General features: G+C 34.4%; 1 protein-coding gene across 1 annotated transcript in view; it reads left to right on the top strand.

Moving 5' to 3' along the window:
• Positions 1-18,039, top strand: part of LOC143434701 (uncharacterized) — a 102,777-nt gene that overhangs the window by 3,229 nt on the left and 81,509 nt on the right. The window contains 4 exon segments of the mRNA XM_076914158.1: positions 1,382-1,446; positions 8,872-9,304; positions 9,307-9,433; positions 9,510-9,546. Of these exon segments, the coding sequence (XP_076770273.1) occupies positions 1,382-1,446; positions 8,872-9,304; positions 9,307-9,433; positions 9,510-9,546 (662 nt within the window).

Here is an 18,039-nt window from a genome sequence, read left to right as displayed (position 1 = left end):
CTTCAAAGTCTCTCAATTAATGAACATGGTTGATATACATATTAAGGTTTTCCATTGAAGTCTGAGTGATACAGAGATCTAATGAAAAAGAAGTATAACATTAGGAGTCATATAATTGCTGTTTTTATTTGTACTAACAGTAGGAGCTTGATTACAAATTTGAGGATTGCTCTTTCTGTCTCTGTGAAGAATGGGGTGGAAATATTGATGGAGATTGCATAGAATCTATAGATTATTTTTGTAAGATGGCCATTATTACTAGGTTAATCCTCTCTTTACATGAGCATGGGAGGTCTCTCCATCTTCTGAGATCATCTTTGATTCTTTCTTCAGAGGCTTGACTTTCTTCCTGTACAGATCTTTCACTTGCTTGGTTTTGCTGACATCAAGATATTTTATTTTACAAATAATGTGACTCATGTCCAGTGTGTCCTGTTCCTAATTTCTTTTTCAGCCCATTTATCCTTTAAGTAGAGAAAGTCTAGTGATTTGTTTTAGTTAATGTTATATTCAGCTAATAGGCCATATTTATTTATCACATGTAGGCATACTCATGTTGAACATTTGGGGACAATCATGTATACTAAATAAAAATTCAGGATAGGAAAAACAATTTTCAACAGTAACATAACTTCTGGGGGAATCACCTTCCCTGAACTCAAGCTGTAGTACAGAGCAACAGTGATAAATACCACATGGTGGTTGTACAGCAGATGGAGCCATTAAATAGAAACGAAGACCCAGAAATGAACACACAAACTTATGTCACTTGATATTTGACAAAAAAAGCCAAAGCTTTTCAATGGAAAAACACAGCATTTTAAACACATGGTGCTGTTTCAATTGGCAGTTTGCATGTAAAGAATGCAAATTGATCCATTCTTATCTCCAATAAACAGTTGTATTCTGGTCCCTAACTAGCTACCTAATTACCGTAGATATTGTAAATACAACACACATACCAAAATCTTAAATGCAAACTAAGCACATACAAGAAAACTTGCACTGTTAGTTTTCTGGTTGTTCCTCATTCACATTCATTGTTTTCAGCTCCACCATTTTTCAAAAATTTTTTATAAAACATAAAATACTGTTGTGTATACAGCTTATAAATATTAAATTCAAATGCAATAGATTGTTTTCAGCAACAACAAACCTCCGATATAAGAGAGGTTTTACTCATAGACTCACAAATAAATAAGACTCATTGCTAGATTGACTCAGGGCAAAGTTTTATTTGACCATCAATTTAGATCTAACAACAAGTTTCTTCAATTTTTTTCTTTCATGTAGAAATCCGGGATACTTTTTACAATGTCTTTTTTTTGTTTTAAGAACTCACTATGAAATTAATTTTTATTGGATATTTTTTACATTTCAGATATTATCCCCTTTAACCATTTTCCCCCACCCAAAAACCCACTATTACATCCCCACAAATATCCAGTAAAAAAGTAACTTCAAAAACTAAATAAAAACTCCAAAAGCTTCATATAGGGATAATGACCAATGTTATCACATATTTATGTCACATATATTATATAGATATATTACATATACTATTATATATTTACAATTGCTGTACTTCATCATCAGAATTTAATCACTGCATCAAAGTAAAATAAAATCATCAATTTAATAATAAAAAAAAGAACCCACTATAGGTTTGTTCCAAAATACTTTTGCAAAGATATGTATATCCCATCTTAAAATAGATGCAAACACTTACAACCCTTTCCAAAAAAATGTTTTCAAATATTCAAAAATGTTTCAAAATAAGAAATTTAAAATCACTTGCAAACTATGATGTACTATGACTAAGTTTTTACATTCTGGAGATTCAGAGGTAATTCAGCATATCTTAGTTAATAAATGTAATGAAGTAAGTAAAAAATGCAACATAGAATCTACAATACAATTTCACAGATTCTGAAAAAGACTGATAAAATACAGCAAAATTGCACTATAGTTCGTCAGACTAGGGATAGTAAGGGATTTCTAATATGCCTGGGGCAATAGGTTTCTGCATGGACAAAAGCTTAAACTCATTTCATTAAAATCAGGAACAATAGAAGGATATGCATTACCTGCATTGATATTCGATATATTTCTTTAAATCTCATCTAAAACATAAACCATTGTAATGAATTTGTAGAATACATATAGAAAAGGTGTCAAAATATCATTATTTTTGATAATGATTTTATAAATAAAATTTGACAAATTATTACTTGTACTTTATAATCAAGTTTTATTTAGTATTATGGTTCCTTTGAAGAGCACTGGTATCCCTAGTATAATTGTAATTTATGCATATATATGTTTATTTGTCATACGGATGCCTTATAACATATGTAAAATTTCTACATATTTAAAGTATATCATATGTAAATAAATACAAACATATGTATTTTGTATGATTTTAATTAAATATAAAATAATAGATCCAAGTAGCTTGACTAAAATCACCTTTATAATTAGGAGTCAAAAATCTTACTTCATCAGCATTGATCTTTGCCCTACTACAAGTTTATAAAATCTTCTACATGTCCTAGTTTCCATTATCTTCATGTTCTTCATCCCTATCCAACTAGTTATACTCTCCTAATGTGGGTTAGAAAAGTGAGAATTATTTTTCCACCAGACATGATTAGCCAAATAGGTTTTCAAATGCAAGTTGTTCATCAATGAAAAATATATACAATCACAAACAAGAAAATCCAACTCTCAGTGAAGTTTTAAAGTACTTGTAAATACATATAACTAAAAGTACACAAACACACAGACAGGTACACTCACTCACACACATATAAGTATAAACATATATGTATTACCTAAAGAAGACAAACATGACAATGAGGGTGGTAAACATGGAATGGTCATTGGGACATGATTGAGGGAAAGAAGAAATGAAAAGTGGGATGTATTTCTTTCTACTTGAATTAAATTAAATATATATATATATATATATATATATATATATACTTGAATTGAATTAAATGTATATTAATATATATTAATATATAAATTATATATTAATACATTAATATATATTAATTAATTAATATTTTAATTAATTTATTTTAATTTCTTAAATATTAATTAAATATTAATCATTTAACTAATAACATTAATTATTTAATTATTCTATTTTAATTTTAATTTTAATTATTTTAATTAATCTAATTAATCAAATATTTAGTAATTTATTGATTATTTATTAATTATTTATTAATTTATTAATTATTAATTTAATTTATTAAATATTTTTAAGTATTGAATATTAAATATTTAAACACTGAATATCAAATTATTTAGTAATTATTAATTTATTAATTACTGATTTAATTCATAAAATATTTATTAAACATTAATTAAATATTAATTATTTAATTAATAATATTAATTATTTAATTAATTCATTTTCAATTTTAATTATTTTAATTAATTAATTTATTTTATTAAATGTTAATTAAATATTAATTGTTTATTTAATAATATTAATCATTATTAATTATTAAAATTAATGTAAGTGTTGAGTATTTAGTTAATAAAATTAATTATTATAAACTATTAATAATGACAATATTAATTATTGATTTAATTAATATTTTAATATTAATAAATTAATGTGTTAATATATATTAATATATATCTGCTAAGTAATTTATTTGTATAACATCAAAATTGAGCCCCCAACCCTCCAAAGAGTCCATCACTAATACAGGCAATCTTCCATCCCCAACCCCCTTCTATTCTGAGAAGTGAGGAAAATCTCCCAGCTGCAAACACACCATGGCATACCAACTCACTGCAGGACTGCCCCATCTACTCCAACTGAGGCAAGAGGAAGCAGCCCAGAAGGGGAAACTGAATACACATGTAGGCCTGGAGGTAGATACTTCTGGATACATATCCACCATTAAGAGAAGTGTTACCTAGAATCATTGTCTTAGACTCTATATTCATCACTTTTTCATTCCAGGAGTTTGGCATACTCTAATGATGCTGCATTCTCTTCCAGCTACAGATTAATATTCACTACCCTGGCTCACCATCATTGGCTCTAAGCACATCTGATTACCCCACTACTTATTTCCTTCTCTATTCTATATTCTACCCAGTTCACTCCCTGCAACCATGTCCAGTGATTATTTTATTTGCTCATCAGAGTGAGATTTGGTTATCCTACCTTGACCCTATGTGTTATTTAGATTCTTTGGATATAAGGATTCTAGTGTAGATATCCTGTACTTTATTGCTATTTTTCATTTATAAGTGTGTACATACCTTGAGTTTCCATTTGGACATGTATTACCTCACTCATAAATTATATATATATATATATATATATATATATATATATATATATATATATATATGAAATTGCCATACCTACAACTCCTGGAGTTGAGCTGTTTTTAGTTATCATGTATTCATTAACCTCAAAAGTTATGACATTCCTTGGAAAAAAATCATCCTCCACTGCTAGTAGGTTCAGAAAATATGTACATTAGTATAAAAGAATAGACCTATACAAGGAGAAGACATTGCTACTACTAAGGACTCACACATGTGCATGGTCCCAGAGGCAGGTACTATGGCACTCTGTCTAAAACAAGGCAACAATAGGTTAAACAATTCAAGTTTCTACATCCAATCACAATGGAAGAGTGCATTCCATGCTCCACATCCTTGTCATTAAGTGTTCTTGCTTGAGTTATTGATCATAGCCATTCTGATGTGTATAAGGTAAAATCTCCTGTGCTTTTGATTTACATTACTATGATTACAATAGATATTATGCATTTCTTTAAATCTCTCTCAGCCAATAGAGAATCCTCTATTAAGAGTTCCCCGTTTAACTCTTTACCCCAATTTTAATTTGATTGTTCGGTTTGTTGTTATCTAATTTCTTGAGTTCATTATATTTTTGGATATGAGTCATCTGTCAGATGTAGGGGTAGTGTATTTTTCCCAGTTTATAGTCTAGCATTTCGTTCTATAGGTGACATTATTTCCCGTGAACTCGTTTATTTTAATTTTAGGAGATTCCAGTTATAAATTGTTGACCTTAGAGCTTGAATGACTGCTATTATCTTCAATATGTTGCCTACTGAACCATTGCATTCAGGTCTATTCCCCACAGTGATGGTTTGTATTTGCTTTGGTTAAGGAGTAGCTCTATTAGGAGAGGAGTTTTAGCCATGTTCAAGAATGAGTTTCAGTCTGGACATTGGGTTTAATACCCTAGTTCTAGCTGCCTGGAAGTCAGTTGTCTCTTATTTGCCTGTAGATGAAGATGTAGAATGCTCAGTTCCTCCTGAACCTTGCCTTCCTGGATAATGCCATAAACTAGCCTTTATGATAAAGGATTGAACTGCTCTGTACTTGAGTTTCTATTGTATGTTCTCAGCTTGAAATTTTCTCTTCCATCTGTTATATTGTGTTGATGACTCTTGTGGCTAGAACTTACTTTTCTAGGTTTTCTGTCTCTGTTTTGACTCTGTTTCTGTATTCTTCAGTGTTCCTATTTCCCTTTTCATATCTTAACGTTTTTATTTACTTTATCTATTTGATTATATTGTCCTGTACTTCTTCATTATTAATTTTCTTTCTCATTATAGGTGTGTACTTGTTTAATTAAATTTTCTGTAATTTTTATGTGAATCTCGGTAAATATATTTTATTCATTTATTTTAAAAAGGCCTCCATCATCTTCATAAGATTAGATTTAAAGTAATTTTCTTGCACTTCAGGATTTCTCAGGAATAAAGAGCTTAGTGTTATATGATAGATAGGCTTTAGTAGTGCCATTTGCACTAAATTTTTTAATTATGTTATTTCCTAGTTTGTAGGCAATTTTGAAGTCTCTGGTGTTCAAAGACCTGGTAGTCCCTGATAGCTATTGAACTCTGCCACTACAGGTCCAACTGGAAGATCCTCATGGTCCCAGGCTTCTGGGATTTTAAGAAGACAAGCTTAGCCATAGGTGGCAGCAGGCTTTCAGGGTTGTAGGCAATGAAAGTAATCCCAGATATTGTCAGACTTCTGTTTGTCCATGACATAGCTATGCCTCAAATAAAGCATTCAGAGCTTGTAGTTACTGAGGGCAGCAGTAATCTTGAACTGCATGTAGTGCTACAGACTGGAAGATGCAGCACAGATTGGGTGGGGCAGACTTCATGGGTCCCCCTTTCCAGAGAATACTAGAGGGAGAGGATTGGGAATCTCACCTGGTTATATTGGAAGGCATCATGCCTCCAGGGAAGCAGGCAGAGCTTTGGCACAGGGAATGAAGCTCAGATTTTTGGATTCTGAAAATTATATTTTAAATAATGTGTAAATATTCAAATATCAAGTCAAGAAATTCCTACTTAATTCTATAGAAACTTTTACATAGTAATATGGTTGAAAAATGAATTTATGCACATAATGACTTTTATCATGTTGAAGAATTATAAAGTTCTTCTGGATTTACCTGTCTCAGTGGATATTTTATAACATATGAGAAAATTATTAAATTCTTTATTCTCATGTGCTAGACACATATTGTAACACATATACTTACAATTTTATTATGTATCATTTCATATTTTTAAAAATTTTGACTATATTCTATTTTTAACTTACTTTTATTTTTTTTTTACTTGCTCACTTTGCATGTGGCTCATTGGCTCACTCCCAGTCAAACCCTCATACAATCTTTCTGCCATTTTCTATTTCCTTCTACTTTGAGTAGCGAGTGGTTCCCTGTGTTTACCCTGAAGATGAATTTTCAATTTTATCTCAGGTAGGTGCTTACTCACTCACTAAGGCCATAAGCCCAGAGAACACAGCCAGGATAGTAGAACATATATCATGTACAGAAAACAGCTTTTATGAAAGCCCCCATTCTTATTACCCACATGATGGTTAAGCTGCACACCTGCTACATATATGTCTAGATCCAGTCCATGCATGTTCTCTGGTTGGTGGTTTAGAATCTTAAGTCCCCCAAAGGTCAATGTTAGTTGAATCTGTTGGTCTTCCTATGAAGGTTCTTTCACCTTCATGGCCCACAATCCTACTTCTTATACTTCCTTAAGAAACTCAAGGTACATCCACTGTTTTTCTGCAGTTGTCTCTATTTGTCTGAGTCAGCAGCTGTGTGGAGCCTCTCAGAAGTAACATGCTTCTGTCTGCAAGCATAACACAGGATTATTAATAATGGAAAAAGATGTTGCTTGCACATGGGATGGATTCAATTTCATTCAGGTTTTGTGTGGATATTCCCTTAGTCTCTGCTCCATCACCAGTGTCAGAATTTCTTGAGGGCAGGATAAATTTTTAATTGAAATGTTTCTGGGTATGTAGGTGTCTCTATCACTCTATTGAGGTTCCTGACAGGCTAGAGAAGGTTGCCTCTTTAGGTTGCACATCTGCAATATATTCAGTCATAACTAAGGTCACCTGTGGGGAAGAAATCTCACGGGGGGTGGGGGGGAGGAGGGAGTCCGGTGGTGGGGTATAGGCGGTCCAGCAGTGGGTCCAGGTCATGTTTCCCACACTGCCGGCCAGGGGTCCCACAATCACACAGCCTCCACGAGATGGTGGCTGCGGCAGCGGCTGCAGTTTGAGGTTCCAAAGGCTGTGAATCTGGCAGTGAGACCAGGGGACATGTAGAGTCTGGTTTTCCAAAGCTTTATTGTTCATAGCATGTTGAGTGGGTATAGATGGTATGCACTTCGCCCCTCCCCAAAAGCCAGGGGAGCCTAACTTTTATAGGGAGGGGAAAGGGGGAGGGAATAACTTAATTAGCTACACCCCTGGCCTTTTGATAACTCAATATTTAAATCTCTGTAGGTGGAGACTTGTTAATCATGCCCTCCACCTGTGTCGTACTAGATTGATGGGCACAGGTTAAATGGAGTTACCTCATCCAAGTCCCAACAGTCACCTCCATTGATTCATTGGTTTCTACCTTATAATGGATAATCGTCCCATATTCAAGATATCCTCCATCTCTGACCTCACCTAGTTGCAGATTTCGATTAATTTTCACAAGCCTCTAGCCCTCTCTCCTGTCCTTCTCTACACATGATCCTAAAACCCTCTTCGCACTCCCTTACCCACCCACTTCTCCCAATTCACTTTTCTCCCTCTGACTATTATGGCTATTTTATTCCACTTTCTAAATGAAATTCAAGCTTCCTTGGTTGCACATTCATCAAGTGTAGGTTCTCTTTGTCTTAGCAGTGTAGAATGGTACATATATTTTATGGCTAATATCTATTTTAACTAACTACATACCATGCATGTCATTTTGTGACTGGGTTACATCAAACAGGATGAAAGTATGAAACTCTATCCATTTGCTTGTAAAATTCATGAATTCTTTGCTATTGGAACTGAATATTGTTATGTTGTGTAAATGTACCACATTTTCTTTACCAACAATTCAGATTATCTTTCTATGTATGTTGTTTATAATTTTTGGCTTTTACAAATAAACTGCTATGAACATAGTTGATCAAATGTTTTTATGGGATAATAGTGAACTTAAGATTTTATCATATATTTTCCTTATTTTCTTATAAATATTCTCTCTATTTTTTAATATATTGCTTACTCTTGCATTATCATTCAGTCATAAAAGAAGTATTGCACATCTTCATTTCTATCATTCTATCATTGGAAAGGTGATTTGTTTCCATATTGATATTTCACTTTCACAGATGGACTATTTAATTAATGGATGACAGTTGCCACAATTTTGTTTCAAGTTATACTGTTTTAATGAATAATAAATTATGACATTCATAATATAAAATATATGACATATTTCATGAAATATCTTCTAATATTTATTATGTTTTAAGTTCATTGCAGAATCTATAAAGGAGAGAAACCTTACAAATGTAATGAATGTGGCAAATCATTTGCTCGGAACTCACAACTTCAAGTTCACTACAGGATCCATACAGGAGAGAAACCTTACAAATGTAATGAATGTGGCAAATCTTTTACTCAGAATTCACACCTTCAATTTCATCAAAGAATCCATACAGGAGAGAAACCTTACAAATGTAATGAATGTGGCAAATCTTTTACACAGAACTCAGAACTTAAAATTCACCAAAGAATTCATACAGGAGAAAACCCTTACAAGTGTAATGCATGTGGCAAATCATTTACAAGGAACTCAATACTTCAAGGTCACTACAGGATCCATACAAGAGAAAAACCTTACAAATGTAATGAATGTGGCAAATCTTTTACTCAGAATGCATACTTTCAAGTTCACCAAAGAATCCATACAGGAAAAAAAAACCTTACAAATGTAATGAATGTGGCAAACCACTTACACAGAACTCAGACTTTATATTTCACCAAAGATTTCATACAGGAGAGAAACCTTACAAATGTAATGAATGTGGCAAATCGGAACTCAGTACTTCAAGCTCACCACAGAATCCATACATGAGAAAATCTTTACAAATGTAATGAATGTGGCAATTCTTTTACAGAGAACTCAAGCCCTCAAGTTCACCACAGAATACATACATGCCCAAAAGGCATATTTTAATCGTATTCTGTAACTCTATCAAAACAAAATATGAAGATTATTCCAGCCAGAATTAATCTGACATCATTAATAATGGTATAGTATTCTTTTTCAAACTCAAAAAGGAAATAATATTGTAAAGTGTAAGGATTTATAATTATTACCAGAATGGTATTAATATCTATCCTAATACAAACATGTTGCTTAATGTCCATATAGTTTACTTTGGGATAATGTTGGCATTTGTGTGATATATTCTCTGTGAAGATTATTGTGCTCTTATCTTTTGAACTTTTGATAGAGTAATTTTTAATCTCTAATTAATCTCATTTTTTCACATTTTTTAATAAATCCATTACCACTGTCTTCTATTACTATTTCCTTGGTGTGATACCTGTTTATTTTATGCTGTGGTGGTATCATTCAGCTCATTCAGTTTCTTATAGTTAATGCCAACAGAAACATTGGCAAAAGATAAATTTGATTGCTTTAGACAAATTTCAAAAAAATAATTTAGAAGGTAATATATGGTGAGCAGAGAAAACATGAGGTTTCCCGAGTGCATGCTTGCTTGTGTAATTGTGTGTGTTTGTGTGTGCCTGTGTGCATGTGTCTGTTTATGTGTGTGAGTGTTGTGGACAAAATTACTTGTATAACAAAGTACATGATTTCTGGTCTAGGGCAAAATTGTAAATGGACCCACTGTGTGGGTTGAGGGTTGAATCTTTAAGAAGACAAATCCTATTCTCATCAAAACATTAAAATTCTTGGTTTGTTCTGAATAATATCTATGATAGAATTCTCACAGTTTTTGATGAAATTCCATTAGGTCACAAATGGATGATGAAATGGAAAAGGCCTCATTTACTTATTGCAAATGACAATATATTTTGTACTTGAGTCTCTGTTAGCAACTTTGGATATCAAACAAGGTGTACAAGGATAGTTAGGCCATTTGCATTTCACATTTCTTGTGAACAGAGCAGTGATTAACAGAGCTAAGCAAATATATATAAAGTAGGATAGTGAGTTTTTTATCTAGATGCCAATAAGTGGTACACATCTGGGTCACATGGTACTGTTTTGAGAATTCTCCACCTTGATTTCCATAGTGGCTGTGATAGTTTACAGTCATGAATGTAGTTTCTTGTATCACTTTTGCATTTTCTTTTTTTTCTTTATTGGATATTATATTTACATTTCAGATGTTATCACCTTTCACCATTTCTCCCACACCCAGAAATCCTGTATCACACCCCCCCTCCTCCTGCTTCTATGAGGCTGTGCCCCCACCCATCCACCCACTCCCACCTCCCACCCTTGAATCACACCCCCTCAACTGGGTCATCCAGTCTTCACAGGACCAGGGACTTCTCTCTCACTTATGCCTGACAAGGCCAACCTCACATACATATACAAATAGAGTGATGGGTTCCTCCCTATGTGCTCCCAGGCTTGTGGTTTAGACCCTGGGGAGCTCTGGTTGGTTGTCCTTATGAAGCCGCAAACACTTTAAGCTCATTCAGTCTTTTCTTTAACTCCTCCATTGGGAACCCTTTGAGCAGATCAATGGTTAGCAGTGAGCATATGCATCTGAATATATCATATTCTGGCAAACTGCTAAGGAGACAGCTATATCAGGCTTCTGTCAGTATGCACATCCTGACATCCTCATTAGCATCTACCTTTGGTAACAGCACATGGGATGGATACCCAGGTGGAATGGTCAATAGAAGGCCGCTCTTTCAGTTTCTGTTCCACACTTTGGCTAAATATTTGCTTTCTTGAGTATTTTGTTATTCCTTCTAAGTAGGATGGAGGTACCCACACTTTGTCTTCCTTCATGAGCTTCATGTGGTATGTGAGTTGAATCTTGGCTATTTCTAGCTTTTAGGCTAATATCCACTTATCAGTGCGTAAATACTATATGTGTACTTTTGTGATTGGATTACCTCAATCAGGATGATATTTTCTAGTTCCATACATTTACCTAAAACTTCTCAAACTCATTGTTCTCAATATTTGAGTAATACTCCATTGTGTAAATCTATCACATTTTTTTTTTATCCATTCCTCTGTTGAAGGACATCTGGGTTCTTTTCAGCTTCTGGCTATTATAAATAAGGCTGCTATGAAGATAGTAGAGCATATGTCCATGTTATGTGTTGGTGCATGCTCTGGGTATATGCCCAGGAGTGGAATAGTGGGGGCCTCAGGTAATGTGATGTCCAATTTTCTGAGGAACCACCAGACTGATTTCCAGAGTGGTTGTATCAGCTTGCAATCCCTCCAACAATGGTGGAGTGTTCCTCTTTCTCCACATCCTCATCAGCATCTATTATCATCTGAGTTTACCTTACTTATATTTAATTTTATGTCTGTAAGTACATGAATGTATCAATAATAGTGTGAGGCATAGGGGCCTCCTCTTGTCATGGATCCCAATTTGGGCCTCTCACTGGACTTATTTTCCCTCAGTGTATTCTTCATTTTTGTCCCTGTAGTTCTTTTAGGCAGGAATAATTCTGGGTCAAAGTTTTGACTGTGGGGGCACAAAAGCCTTAATTTTGATTGCAACAATCAGGAAACAACCCAGATATCCCACAAAAAGAATGGATAAAAAATGGGTTTTATTTACACAATGGGATATTATTCAGATATAAAAGACAAGGAAATCATGAGTTTTGCCAACAAATGGATGAAAGTACAAAATAGCATTCAGAATGAGGTAACTCACTCACAAAAGGACATGCATGGTATATACTCACTAATAAATGGATATTTGCCAAAATAGTAGTGAATACCTTCGATAAAATCCACAGAATTCAAAACAGTAAACAAATCGAAGGGACTAAATAAAGGTGCAATAATCGTATTTGGAAGAGGGAAGAAAGTAATCATATGGGGCAGAGGGACGTAGGATCATGGGTGGAAGAGTGGACAGGGAGGAATAAAGGGGAACAATATCAGGTATTTGGAGGTAAGATTATTGCCATGGGAACAAGCAGTAGAATGGAAGTGGGCAACCTTGGTTGTTAGGAGATAGAGGAACCCTCTAAACTGTGTCAGAGACCTGGTAAATGAGAGACCTGTAGGACTTAAAGGGAGGGACCTTATGTGGAATGCACAAGAGTGGGGAGAGGAAACTTGTGAAGTCCATGTCCAATAGAATTTTAGGACATCAAGTAGAGAGTTGGGTTTGCCATCTCACAATTAAAAACTCTGACCCAGAATTGTTCCTGTCTAAAAGAACTGCAGTGACAAAAGTGAAGAAGAGTTTAAGGGATAAAAATTTCAGAATATGCCAAAAATTGAGATCCATTTCAAAGGGAGCATCCAAGACATGACACTATTGCTGATGTTATGGTGTGCTTACAGACAGGAACTTATCAGACCTGCCCTCCCAGAGGCCCAACAAGCAGCTGACCTAGACACAGGAAGATACTTACATTCAACCAATGAACAGAAGTGGGTCACCTTTGTGGTTGGATTAAGGAAAGGCTGGAAAAATTTGTAGAGGGTGAACCCATAGGAAGACCAGCAGCCTCAGCTAATCTGAACCCCTGAGATTATCTCTCAGGCACTGAACCAGCAACCAGGCAGAATGTTCGAGCTGGTCCATGTACACTGACACATATACAGCACAGAACTGCCTAGTCTAGCCTCAGTTAAGACATATCTAAACTTTGAGAGAATTGACATTCCATGTAATCGAGGCCTGGCAGGGAAGGGGTGGGTAGGGACATTGTTTTGGAAAGAGAGGAAAAGAATTCAATGTGGAACTGTCAGAATTGGACCAGTAGACAGATAATGACAATAATGTGAGAAAAGACTAAATCAAAGCTAATTCTTTCAAAATCATCTGGAAGTTTGATGATGGTAGGTCTTCATTGTTGTTTATTTGATAAAGAAGTACAGATAAAGCTTCTAAGACTTATCCTGCATATCATCTAATATTCCTCATCTAGATTTATATAATCCTCAAAAATGAATCAGATTAAGCAACAGAATAGGATTAATAACTACCACTTTAGTGTACAACTGTGAGACTTGTCTTGACATAATCAAACGCTGATGAATCTGAACCAATGAATGGTTTAATCTACCAAGGACCTGAGAGTTTGAATACACTGCTTGGAGGTGGTAGACCTACATAAATAAATATTTTCCTGTGGGTTTTTCTTCCGTGGCTGCTTTGATGGGTACAATTTTGTATACTTTACATGTAGATACATGTCTTCATCCAAGTTAGAAATATTCTCTCCTATAGCAAACTGCTTAAACTGAAAGATAAATAACTCAAAATAGTTTAAGGAAGTTCTTAAGAATGTCCAGATTCACTAGGGCACAACCTGTCAGAGGAAGCAATTAAACTGAATCTTCCTCACAGAAAAGAAAGCTAAGCAGAATAAACAGAAACTTGACAGGTTGCCTAGAAAAGGTTTATACCAAATAAGGAACCGGAACAGGACACTTTTCAATCAGCTGGCCTGCTTTCAGGCTTAACATTGTGATCCAGATTTCCAGCTTTTTAGAGCTGCCACACATACTCACCTAAGCATTGGTGATGCAGCTGTCTTTGAACTAGTTCTGCTCACTGTCATCCATACTCTATAAGTAATCTCAGTAAAACTCATGAGTTCCCCAAATGGGCCATTGGTGGGATCTGTTTTGGTCTCCTCTGTGTTTGTTATAATGTGTGAGTAAATGTTTCTTGTGTCCCCCTGAAAAGATTTGTCACAAAACATCACCATGATGATCTGAAACGAATGATTTAAAATAACTCTTATCTATTTCATACTTTATTTTAGTCTTGTCTCAGAGAATTCACAAAAATAATTGACAAAAAAGTAAGAACAAGGAAAATGGGCTGTTTACATAAATACATGCCTTTTAAGTATTTGCACAATTTAGGAAAATGATGGAGAAATATCCATCAGAAATAAATGAAAGATATCAGGACAGTTAAGTGAGCAGTTTATCTTTGGAGGACACCCCAAAATAACAGAATGACAACAGAAATGTAAACAGCAAAGTCAATAACTGTGAGGCTTCACTAGGAAATTAATCTATTTTATATTCGAATGTTCACTATTGATGCTAAATTCTAACAGCAACAACAGAAAAACCTGCTAGTACTTTTTTGTGAGTCTTAAATATTTTCATAAGTTACTTGAAATATTTATTCTTAATTAATGTAATTAATAATATTACATATCTTCTCTGTATCCAGAGCCCTACTCAATGGAAGAGTGCTTTCCATGCTCCACATCCTTGTCATTAAGTGTTCTTGCTTGAGTCATAGCCATTCTGATGTATATAAGGTAAATTCTCAGAGTGCTTTTGATTTACATTACTATGATTGCAATAGATATTATGCATTTCTTTAAATCTTTCTCAGCCAATAGAGAATCCTCTATTAAGAGTTCCCTGTTTAACTCTTTACCCTAATTTTAATTGGATGGTTCAGTTTGTTGTTATCTAATTTCTTGAGTTCATAATACATTTGGATATTCGTCATCTATCAGATGTAGGGGTAGTGTATTTTTCCCCAGTTTATATGCTACCATTTCATTTTATGGATGACATTATTTCTCTTGAAGTCTCTTTTTAATTTTAGAAGATTCCATTTATAAATTGTTGACCTTAGAGCTTGAATGATTCCTGTTATCTTCAATATGTGACTACTGAACCACTGCATTCAAGTCTATTCCCCACAGTGATGGTTTGTATTTGCTTTGGTTAAGGAGTAGCTCTATTAGGAGAGGAGATATAGCCATGTTCAAGAATGTGTTTCACTCTGGACATTGGGTGTAATACCCTAGTTCTAGCTGCCTGGAAGTCAGTTGTCTCTTATTTGCATGCAGATGAAGATGTAGAATGCACAGTTCCTCCTGTACCTTGCTTTTCTGGATGTTGCCATAAACTAGCCTTTATGATAAAGGATTGAACCACTCTGTACTTGACTTTCTATTGTAGGTTCTCAGCTTGAAATTTTCTCTTCCATCTGTGTTAAGTTGTGTTGATGATGCTTGTGGCTAGAACTCACTTTTCTAGGTTTACTGTCTCCATTTTGACTCTGTTTCTGTATTCTTAATACAGAAACATGTCAAAATTTTCATGTCTTAATGTTTTTATTTACTTTATCTATTTGATTATAGTGTCCTATACTTCTTCATATTAATTTTCTTTCTCAATATAGGTGTGTACTTGTTAAATTAAATTTTCTGTTATTTTTTATGTGAATCTCTGTAAATATATTTTATTTATTTATTTTAAAAAAGCCTTCATCATCTTCATAAGATTAGATTTAAGGTAATTTTCTTGCACTTCAGGATTGCTCAGGAATAAAGAGCTTAGTGTTATATGATAGATAGGCTTTAGTAGTGCCATTTGCACTAAATTTTTAAATTATATTATTTCCTAGTTTGTAGACAATTTTGAAGTCTCTGGTGTTCAAAGACCTGGTAGTCCCTGATAACTATTGGACGCTGCCACTACAGGTCCAACTGAAAGTTCCTCATAGTCCCAGGCCTCTGGGATTTAAAGAAGACAAGCTTAGCCATAGGTGGCAGCAGGCTTTCAGGGTTGTAGGCAATGAAAGTAATCCCAGATATGTTCAGACTTCTATTTGTCCATGGTGTAGTTATGCCTCAAATCAAGCATTCAGAGCTTGTGGTTACTGAGGGCAGCAGTAATCTTGGATTGCATGTAATGCTATAGACTGGAAGATGCAGCACAGATTGGGTGGGGCAGATTCATGAGTGCCCCTTTCCAGGGAATACTAGAGGGAGAGGATTCAGAATCTTATCTGGCTATATTGGAAGGCATCATGCCTCCAGGGAAGCAGGCAGAGTGTTGTCACAGGGAATGAAGCTCAGATTTTTGGATTCTGAAATTATATTTTAAATAATGTGTAAACATTCAAATATCAAGTCAAGTAATTCATACTTAATTCTAAATAAACTTTTACATAGTAATATGGTTGAAATTTATGCACGTAAAAACTTTTATTATGTTGAAGAATTATTAAGTTCTTCTGGAATTATCTGTCTCAGTGAATATTTTATAACATATGAGAAAATTATTAAATTCTTTCTTCTCATGTGCTAGACACATATTGTAACACATATACTTACAACTTTATTATGTATCATTATATATTTTTAAAAATTTTGACCATATTCTATTTTTATTTTTTTTTACTTCCTCACTTTGTATATGGCTCATTGGCTCACTCCCATTCAAACCCTCATACATTCTTTCCACCATTTTCTATTTTCTTCTACTTTGAGTAGGGAGTGGTCCCCTGTTTTTACCCTGAAGGTGAAGTTTCAATTTTATCCAAGGTAGGTGCTTACTCACTCACTATGGCCATAAACCCAGAGAACACCGCCAGGATAGTAGACCATATATCATGTACAGAAAACAGCTTTTATGAAAGCCTCCATTCTTGTTGTTATTACCCGCATGATTGTTAAGCTACATACCTGTTACATATATGTCTAGATCCAGTCCGTGCATGTTCTCTAGTTGGTGGTTTAGAATCTTAAGTCACCAAAGGTCAATGTTAGTTGAATCTGTTGATTCTAACTTCCTAACTAACTTCCTGTGAAGTTCCTTTCAACTTCATGGCCCACAATCCTACTTCTTATTCTTCCTTAAGAAAGTCAAGCTGCATCCACTGTTTTTCTGCAGTTGTCTCTATCTGTCTGAGTGAGCAGCTGTGTGGAGCCTCTCAGAAGTAACATGTTTCTGTCTGCAAGCATAACACAGTATTATTAATAATGGAAAAGATGTTGCTTGCACATGGGATGGATTCAATTTCATTCAGGTTTTATGTGGATATTCCCTTAGTCTCTGTTCCATCACCAGTGTCAGAATTTCTTAAAGGAAGGATAAATTTTTAATTGAAATGTTTCTGGGTGTGTAGGTGTCTCTATCACTCTTTTGGGGTTCCTAACAGGCTAGAGGAGGTTGCCTCTTCAGGTTGCACATCTGCAATATGGTAAGTCATAACTAAGGTCACCTCCATTGATTCATTGGTTTCTACCTTATAATGGGTAATTGTCCCATATTCAAGATGTCCCCCATCTCTGATCTCGCCTAGTTGCAGATTTCGATTAATTTCCACAAGCCTCTAGCCCTCTCTCCTGTCCTTCTCTACACATGATCCTAAAACCCTCTTCACATTCCCTTCCTTACCCACCCATTTCTCCCAATTCACTTTTCTCCCTCTGCCTATTATGGCTATTTTATTCCACTTTCTAAATGAAATTCAAGCTTCCTTGGTTGCACATTCATCAAGGGTAGGTACTTTTTGTCTTAGTAGTGTAAAATGGTACATGTATTTTATGGCTAATATCTATTTTAACTGACTACATACCATGTATGTCATTTTGTGACTGAGTTACGTCAAACAGGATGAAAGTATGAAACTCTATCCATTTGCTTGCAAAATTCATGAGTTCTTAGCTATTGGAACTGAATAT

Source organism: Arvicanthis niloticus, chromosome 16, assembly GCF_011762505.2.
Source record: "Arvicanthis niloticus isolate mArvNil1 chromosome 16, mArvNil1.pat.X, whole genome shotgun sequence".
Classification (NCBI taxonomy): domain Eukaryota; kingdom Metazoa; phylum Chordata; class Mammalia; order Rodentia; family Muridae; genus Arvicanthis; species Arvicanthis niloticus.
Note: the sequence above shows the minus strand (reverse complement) of the source record. Positions and strands in the feature narration are given on the sequence as shown.